Source organism: Pistacia vera, unplaced genomic scaffold (assembly GCF_008641045.1).
Source record: "Pistacia vera cultivar Batoury unplaced genomic scaffold, PisVer_v2 Contig42, whole genome shotgun sequence".
NCBI lineage: Eukaryota > Viridiplantae > Streptophyta > Magnoliopsida > Sapindales > Anacardiaceae > Pistacia > Pistacia vera.
In genome coordinates, this window is record NW_022196246.1 from 749,066 (window position 1) to 758,547 (window position 9,482).

Consider the following 9,482-nt stretch of genomic DNA (forward strand, 5'->3'; position numbering starts at 1 on the left):
CATTTACAAATTTCTGATGCAATAGATCTCGACCACCTAAATAGATAATAGTATACCCCCAGTAACAAAAAGGTACACATATTCATAAGTATTTTCCATGAGCAGCTGCAGCAGACTGGTGATAGAATTAGCATAAACTATTAAACCAGTAAACTGTCAGTAAAATATTATAGCAACAGTGTGCATCCAACCCTATATCCTATTATGGTGACACTGATTTGTTTTTAAGTGTACACCATTTTTCTTGATCAGTTATAAAAAAATGGACTGAGAAAAAACAGCCATTTTTCTTGCCTTGCCTGTAAACCATTAAGTTAGAATATATGCTCCAGCATCCAGAACAGTCTAATGCAGCACTTCCATGTACTAATGAACTATAGACAACTCCATTCGGCCAAAAAGAGAGCTTGACCTTGTGTTATTCATGACCCAAAACCTGCAGAACCAAAAGTACTTAACCCGCAACTACTATGATGATATACTTCAGCTGACATGACTAATAAGATACCTGCATCTTCCTCCCATCTTCCATTGAAGATTATTAAATCACGTCAGGTAATATTCGCTTATATTATCAACAAAATAATCATACTGTCCATTCCCTCCATAATCAAACTTTTCATTAGTTGGTGGGGCAATGTTTGGAGCAGGATAAACATTTCCGCCAACACCAACCTTTGCATTAACTTTGGCCCGCCCTTTAACTAAGCGCTTGTTATCAGTGGGAAACTCAGCAGTGAGCCTTCCCATCTGCTTCTGTAGATCAAGGACTGAATCATTTGATATTTTCCCCTTAGAATTCTTCTTTCCATCAACAAGCTTCAATTCCAATCTATACAAGGCACAAGCATCACACTTATTGATCTCATACTCATAAAGGTGCCACTCAAAATGGTTCAGTGGTTGTGGATCCATGTAGTAGGATCTCTTCAAGCCTCCATATTCATTCATCACTTGCTTTCTTGACTCATGCCAACCACGTCCACTGTAATCTGGCAATGACCTCTGCTTTCTGTTTCCACTCTCAAATGCTCTTCGAGGCTTATCAAAAAAGAGCCACTCCCTAATTGTTTCACCATCAAGAACTGAAAGATCAAAAAGCTCTGCAATCACATAAGAAATAAATTGGTCATAATAAAGCTACAAAATACATAATACATTGTTAGAGTAATAGTCTTCAAACAAAAACAGAAATTGCTACCATAACAATGACAATATACTTACCAGGAGCGTTCCATGGAGACTTTGAAGTTGCAGCTCCTTCACATTCTGGGATACCAACATCTTTCCCTTGCACCTTGGCACCAAGTGCAGAAAAAAGCAGACCATCTTTCAGGCCAATGCCTCCAGGTCGTAGAACTGGGCCCATCCCAGGTGGGCCTTCACTCAATGCTAAAGCAGCATGAAAACTGCTGCAATAATCCTGACACCAGTCTACACCCTGAGCAGGCCTTGGACAATCCCAAAGTGCACATTTTGGGCCCAAGAAAGCAGAAGGTGGAGGACACAGACTTGGCAGATAGCCAGAAATCTGATGCATAGCATCCTCCCCACAGAAATTTGTACCATTAAAACCAGTATAGAAGTTTTGTTCGAAATCTTGATGCAAATCAAAATGATGATAGTCTGACTGTGTAGCCCCTTCCAAGTTGCTAATCCCCATACTACGAACTCCTGAATGGGAGTTTTTGCATTGATCAACCAATAAGAAATGATGCTGCTGCTGTTGCCCATGATTTACACCATATCCCTGAAACACATCAATCATAAATTCACCAGTGAGTGCCCTTCTCAGAACCAATGTTTTGTCAATGAGAAATCAAGTGCAAATGTAGAAAAATAAAAAATATAAGTACAACTCTGTGGGAAGAAAAAGAATCTAGAATGAGGCATGTGGATCTAATGCTTGAGCAGAAAAGACTACAGATTCTATTATTAAACAAGTAATTTCTTCTCTCTTCCCCTCTAAATTTAAATATATGAAGAAGCAATATTTGATGACCAGTATAGAATGTTCGCTTCCAATGGACTATCCAAGCACAAGAAGAAAGTGACACTAATCAAAATTCAATTCTGCAGCTCAGGTTCACCTCACCACACCCCATGATCACCAGAAGCCAGCTAGATGGCATGAACAAGCATCATATTTAATATTATTGATCTGGTAATTTTGGAGGATATAGCTCAAGTTGTGTTCCATCAACAGATCTGTATGTTGAGCAAATCTCTGGTGGAATAGAATTGCTCATGCACCCACACCCACACCCTCACCCTCACCCTCACCCACCAACCAATGGCAAGCCCATTCAATATTTAGAGTGGTATTATGAGATATTCAAAAGTAATCAAAATTTTTACTTCTTGGTCCTCGGTTAAACTCAGGCACCAAACAAGTGCCACATACTGTGTCCAGAGTCGTCTTGATATTATTCTTCCATTTCTTAGATAAAGATGATCTACCCCACACCTTCACAATAACTTCCATTCCTTTTAAGTATAGACACATATATAAAAAGGGCCAAAGGCACCTTCAAATGTCTGAAAACTAACTTACCACAGTTTGAAACCTGAAAACCAATCATGCACAATAATACAGGATACTAAGGATACAAGTAATATCTGTCACGTGTTTCCTTTCATTACATAATTAGGGAGGACAGAGCTACCATAGATTAATCCTAAGACAAAAAGACTGATGATTCGAGAGGGCAGCGAGCAAATCCTAAATAGTACTGAGCCGATGCAAGTCTATAGATTACCTCCACAGGGGAAAATTTGTGTTGTATTTACAAAGATCTTGGTGCTGCCCTAAGCAATAGAATACACACTCAGCGACTGGGTATATCCAGTCACTTGTTTAAAAAGACACTAGCCACACCCAACAATACATATGTCATGAAGAAACTTAGCCACATCCTCTCAAGAGATCAAGGCAGTTGGCAGGGGCTTTGGATGAGATGAGCACGACAAATACCCAACTCGATGTAACCCTCAAGCCACCAAGCCATGGCCCTCAAACCATTCCATGCCTGCCAAGGTAGCTTAGATATAGGTCAGTCATGTTCCCAACTCAAACATATCAAAACATTAGAGGAGGTTTATCTAGCTCGCAACCCTTCAACATCAAGTGATTGAAGGAATCCCTAATTCTTTCCCTCATAAATTTGATCATCAAGGCATTAATTAGGACTATTTCCAAAGGTTGCAATGTAATTGCCCTTGTTGGAGAGTTCCTCAAAGATTTGGCATGCTATGCCTCTACAATCTGACACCTGAGGTGTCCCAAGAGGATCTTACATGTATTGGCATCTCGAATTTTGCCACGTGATGCTATTACAGACAGGAAAAAAAAAAAAAAAAAGGTTTCAACTCCAATAGAGTTACACTTTTGGTAATTAGAAACAGCCTTTTATGCCTCCCCAAAAGTATTGAGAAGTCCCCATTGGCATGCCATATTCAATCTCCTAAACCATGATTAAGTGTCAAGCCAAGTAACCTTGTGGACTCTCTAAAACTAAATCAAACCCTTCACGTACGTCAGTTAAGAGGGTTTGAGCTTACCTAGTCATCTATCTATCATCTCCAATAACCATATTTGAAAACTTCAATACTCTGGCTATATGATGTGAAAATGAAAGAATAAGCTAATATATCTTTTTCCAGTTCTAAATGCTAAATTCCATATTCAATTTTCCATAAAAGTTGAGCAGTACATCTTGAATAATTTATATTCGGTCCAACTACTGCATAAAGCTCTTAACAAAACTTTGTAAAGAAAACCCACACAAAAGTCACAAACAGTTATAAAATACCACCTCATGAAAGGCTGCACCATCTCCAACCTGCAGGATTTGATCATTGGGCTCCGGCTTCGGAGCAGTTAATGTGCTAGTGGCATCATCTTCCTCATCACAAAGTTGCAACAGCCGATAAATGTCAGATGAAAACGACCCAAGAGTACCATCCTGTATTCATCCATAAAGATCACAATCCATGAATCCATGTTTTAATTAAACCACACATGCGCATATTCACAACTGTGCTCCAAAAGAGTTCAAATCCATGACATCAGAACGTGATAGACATATGGGGAAAATGAAAAAGGCCCAACACTAACTCAATAATCTCCCACAAACCACTTGCAGTCAAATCTTTGAACTAAAATACCACCTATTGCTATTGCATTCACTTGTTTCAATTATACACAAACTGACACATACAAAACATATAATGGGATAAGCACAAGTCACCAACAAGAAAAACCAAAGACTTCCACTCTATAACTACATACACTCATATGCAGACACAAATTTATATTCAAATACCAAAATGTGATTAATAAAATTCAGAATCACATTTGATGTGCTCTAACTGCAATATACACATAGGCAATGTATACAGTACTGATAATGGGATAAATAAATTATACCTGTTGCAAAGAAGATGCAGGTGAAGGCTCATTGAGCTCAGCTTTCCATTCACGGAGCATCTGGTGGACTTGTTCTTCAAGCACAGCCACATCAATGCTGCGACTCTCCTTCCTCGCATATTGCAGATCCATGAACATGCCTTGCAGATCATCAACTCGGTTTTTGGCTTTGTCCTTAAAAAGCTTGTGCGAAGCTGACTTGCAGTTAGTCTTAGAGCCCTTCCCCATCATGGCACAATCCCTTTTGTCAAGTCTCTAGCAATTTCCCTGCAACTAAAACCCAAAAAAGCCAATTTGAGATCACCCCATTAAAAGATACCAACTTTTCCAATGAATTCAGTCTCAATTGCAATTAAAGACATGCAAAAACAAATATCAACTGAGACTAAGACTAACACATATATAGTAAGAACGCACCAAATTCTAATAACAAAATTATAACCCGAACAAAGAAAAAAAAAAAAATACTACAATAATAGTTGAATCATGATAATAAAACATAGAGAATAACCCATATATTAGAATCCAAACCAACAAAATCAACACATAGCAACATCAAATCTAGCTTAAACTGAGAAAATAATATCTTAATAAACGAAATAGAACAATCAGAATATCAGATCAAACAAACATGATAGAATCATGAACTAATCGTAGCTAAATCACGCGACTGATTTAGCAGCGATCACAACTCACAGCGCTTATTTCAATAATTTTTTACAAATGAGAAGGAAATAATTATGAAATTGCGAGAAAGAAGATAGATAACAAGAAAAAAAGTAAATATTCGAGAGAAGAGAAGAGAAAAGATGTTCGTTACATACTACTTTCTTTGTAATTTTGGGAAGAGTGGATGATTAAAGGACCGAGGGTGACTATAAAGAGTGGACACGACACAGAGAATCAGAGAGAGAGAGAGAGGGTTTGCTTTTTTTCTCTTTTTTTTTCTCAGGCTCTCTGTGGAAAGGGAAAACTAAGGAAGCAGTATGTGAACGTGTAAATAGACTGTTTGTGTACGCGGCAAAAGGTAATTGGGCTGTATTATACTCCCGGTAAAGCTTATTTACAAAATACTTTGAATATATTTTATTTTTAATCCTTTTTTAATAATATGTTATAGTTGTATTATTAAATTAATCGCAGAATTTCCGAAATAAAGTTCACGAGAGACCAACTCGGACTGATTGGTCCATGAAAGACTATTGGATGCGTTATTTAAGAGATCTTAAAATCCATTTACTTCGACTCTTAATATAGATGGTCAATAAAACTTTTATCCGATCGGAAGTTTCAAGGTTTCAGAGAATTAATTGAGGGATAGCCACTATAGCTTTTACTCGATCGGAAGTTTCAAAGTCTCAGAGGATTAATTGAGGGATAGCCACTAGAGCTTTTACGCGATCGATAGTTTTAGAGTCTCGACGGATTAATTGAGGTATGTACAAGCTAGTTCGGACACTCCCAATCATTAAAAAAATAAATCATGGAAATTTATCAAAAATATTATTAAAAATATCGTATTAATGAAAAAACTCTTTTAGAATCCCTCAAATTTGCAGGAAACTTAACAAGGAAGGAAGAGATAAACCAAATAACCAATAGATGTGGTTTATGGTTTCGTCATACATTAAAGGTTACTAAAGTTAACATTTATATATGCTTTATTTACTAAGAATATTAGCATCAAATAGGAATTTTCTCAGGGCGAGTTGCAATTGCCTATTAGTACAAAGTAATTAAAGTTTATCATATTCTTGACATCAAAATACAATCATGTCATTATATGCAAGTTAATTAAAAATATAGGTTTAAATTATCTATGAGCAGCTAAGTAGTTTGATAGGAACTTTTGTTGTATTACTCAAAAAGTTTTGAGTTCGAGTCCCTCCTCGATTGTTAATAGAGCTAGTCGTTGAACTCTTATTCAATCAATAATTTCAAGATTTCGAAAGATTAATTGAAGTATACGTAAATTAATTCGAATACTTCCGATCATCAAAATAAATAAATAAATAAATATATATATATATATATAAAAGTTTAGCCAAGTCAGGTGTTTGACAAGCAGTCATTTAGTCAATCTTTTTATAATAATAGAATATAACGTTTTGATGGCAAACCTAAGTTAGGAATGGGATGTTGGGATGGTGAATCATAATTGGCCACTTAACAACTAGATGAATAAAAAAGGCAATACCCAATTGTAAAGAAGGCTTTTTTTGCTCTTACCAAAAAGAAAAAAGAAAAATGACAACCGCTTTTTGTAAGGTAAATGAAAGAGAAGTTGAGGAAGAAAGGTATAAAGGGGCACTTCCACTACCATCCACAAGATTCCTATCTTGATGCCTCTTTGTGATCCTAAGTCCAAAGAGCTTTAGAGAATGATCACTGTTCAAGATAAGCAGCATCTTTTTTTTTTAATTTCATAATTTAATACCCAAAATCAATACGATATCAAGGGGGATATTTGCTGATAATCACCTTTATGGTGAAATCACCTAGATTTGGTTCGATCTCCCAACAAAATTAAAAAGTATCACACGAAAATTGCATGTGGGAAAAGATATACTTTACTTTCTTTGGCTAGAAATTCTACTAATTTTTAGCTTTCCTATACTTTCATAACAGTATTCTAAAATTTTCTACAATAAAAATAGGTTGACAAACTCTTTCCACTAACTTTTTCTTAGAAATATAATGTGACAACTTAAAATTAGTCAGATGAAACCTATTTTTAAGTTGGCGAGATCCATTATAAACTGTCATATTGCATTTATGAGATAAAATTAGTGAAAAAAGTTTACCCACCTGCTATTACCCAATATTCTGAGGTGAAGTCAAAACAAAGATGTATTTATCAGGATGCGGGTTCTTATGCAACCTGATTTATGGCAATCACCTAATAGAAAATGACTAGGAAAACAGCCGCTGATTGGAGCCTGACTTCCTATGTCTTAACAAACAATATTGACTTTTATCAGATTAAAGAATCGACAAAGAAGTGGTTAACACTTCAAGCTTGCAATTATTTAAACAGAAAGATTAGCCATTTGGAGTCAAAAAGTAAATGACAAGACTCCAAACCGCCTGCTCCCTTTCCTCACTCTCAAACAAAAAATGGAAAACGACCAGTACTATACCAACCAACGACGAACACGGCTGTACAAAGCAAACTCAACACTTACCCTCAAAATCTTTAACCAAAATGATTACCATAATCTACTAAACTGCATGAATTTTTTGACATAAACAGAAACAACAGCAGCCATTGCACTCCACCCTTAGTGCTCCAAGGAACGTGTGTGTGCATTCATGCCGTGTGTGTTTGTCAGCTGCTCAAGCTACAAATAATTCATGCATTTGTTTTGATCTATCACTTGAAATAATTCCAGCGTACGGCATACCTTGTCCGCCATGATAATAAAGCACACCTCATTTAACAGCGTATACATATATGTATTCTCTACATTTTACTTTCGAGCAATATGACAAAAAACTCCATCTTCAATATCGTATTTGTATATGAATGGCACAGTTGAAACAAGAAAAGGATCACAAAATTGATAAAATGGTGAAAAGAATGCAAGGAATCCCCTGCTAAGGAAAAACCTTTGAGTAAATTAAAAATTGATTTGCCAAATTGGGATTTATTAGTCAATTCTTGTTATTTAATCAAGCTTGCTTAACCAACTTCCCAACTTCTGTGTCAGCTTGTTTATCCAACTTCCCAACTTCTGTGTTAGCTTGTTTATCCAACTTCCCAACCTCTGTGTTAGCGGGTTTAAAGCTGGAAATACCACTGAGACCTCTTGCCCTGGCAAGCTGCTCCAATTCTTCAAGTTTTTGCCTCAGAAGTCCCACTTCCCTTGATAAATTTTCGTCTCTTTGCCTGAATGCCTAAGAAAGAGAATAACTGGGCTTAACAAACAGACAATTAATTTTCTGTCTAAGAAACTCAGACTGGAAGGCAGCAACTAGCTCCTCCAATACATACAAAAGTTACCATGAATGCTCCACAACCAAAACCAAAATCATGTTAAAATACAAATGGCCCTCTTTCTTAAACAATTAAGTTATAATGTATCTTTTGTTGGAACCCAGGAAGCTGACAACAAGTGAGATGTAGATTTACATATCAATCATCATCAAATGAAACAGTGAATTTACTTTATTTTATTTTATTTTATATTATTTCAGGATCACCAAATAAAACAGTGAATTTACTTTATTTTATTTTATATTATTTCAGGAAAATAAAAACTTTCTTTCCATTGTACACCTATAGACTGAGAATTTGATATCATAAACAACGCACTTTCTTAGTGCATTAGAAATGCAATTCGGGGTAGTGTTTCCCAGCTCCACCCCAAAAAGAAAGTAGAGATGAAAGTAGTGGGGAACATAAGAATTTATTCTGTTTTTAAACTAAAATATCTCACAGGTCTTATCTGAAGAACCTTATCTTTTTGGTTAAGCATCAAAGGAATCCTTTTTATTATGACTAAACCAACCTTATTTCTCCAATCTGAAACCATTTATATAAAAATATCTCAACCTCAGAACCAGTTTAGTCATAAAGAGCTTATTAGGTTTCTCAGGTGATATGCAATGTGCAGAATACATCTGTATGCAGGTACCCACAGTCGTTTGGCTCTAAAAGGGAAGCAACAGAACATGTAGTGGGAATTTTAAACAGTTGTGATATGACAGTGAGTGCCATTTCATACAAGAAAAATGAGACAACAAAGTTACTTCAAGTTTTCAGTATTTTCTAGTCAGCAAATTTTGGCAAGAACTATCCAATTGAAAATAAAGCTATTCAGAGTCACAAAGTTCATCACTCTCGTTCCTTTTGAATGAACTTTGAAAGCAGAGAATAGTATATACATAATCAATGATCCCTAATTCAGCAAGGAACTACATTTAATCAAAGGGATATAATATCCACGCTCTCATTAATTTGGAAAACTATGTCCAGTTCTTAGAGTTAGCTTTAATAGCAAAAGGAAGTAAAAAATCATGATTCATTATCAAAATAATAGAAACTGGGAAG

The 9,482-nt window shown here is 35.9% G+C and overlaps 1 protein-coding gene across 2 annotated transcripts; it reads right to left on the reverse strand.

The window, feature by feature from the left end:
* Window positions 1-296: 296 nt before the first annotated feature.
* On the reverse strand, window positions 297-5,350 carry LOC116142812 (transcription factor VOZ1). 2 transcript variants are annotated; one of them, XM_031428219.1, is made up of 5 exons: window positions 5,254-5,350; window positions 4,430-4,702; window positions 3,816-3,965; window positions 1,225-1,750; window positions 297-1,103 (listed from the first exon to the last, which is right to left on the reverse strand). In XM_031428219.1, the coding sequence occupies exons 2-5, from the start codon at window positions 4,658-4,660 to the stop codon at window positions 547-549; spliced, it is 1,464 nt and encodes a 487-aa protein (XP_031284079.1). In that variant the 5' UTR covers window positions 4,661-4,702; window positions 5,254-5,350; the 3' UTR covers window positions 297-546. The 2 variants fall into 2 exon arrangements, with proteins under 2 accessions (XP_031284079.1, XP_031284080.1); XM_031428220.1 differs by lacking the exon at window positions 5,254-5,350 and having other exon boundaries at window positions 4,430-4,882.
* Between the last annotated feature and the right edge of the window lie 4,132 nt (window positions 5,351-9,482).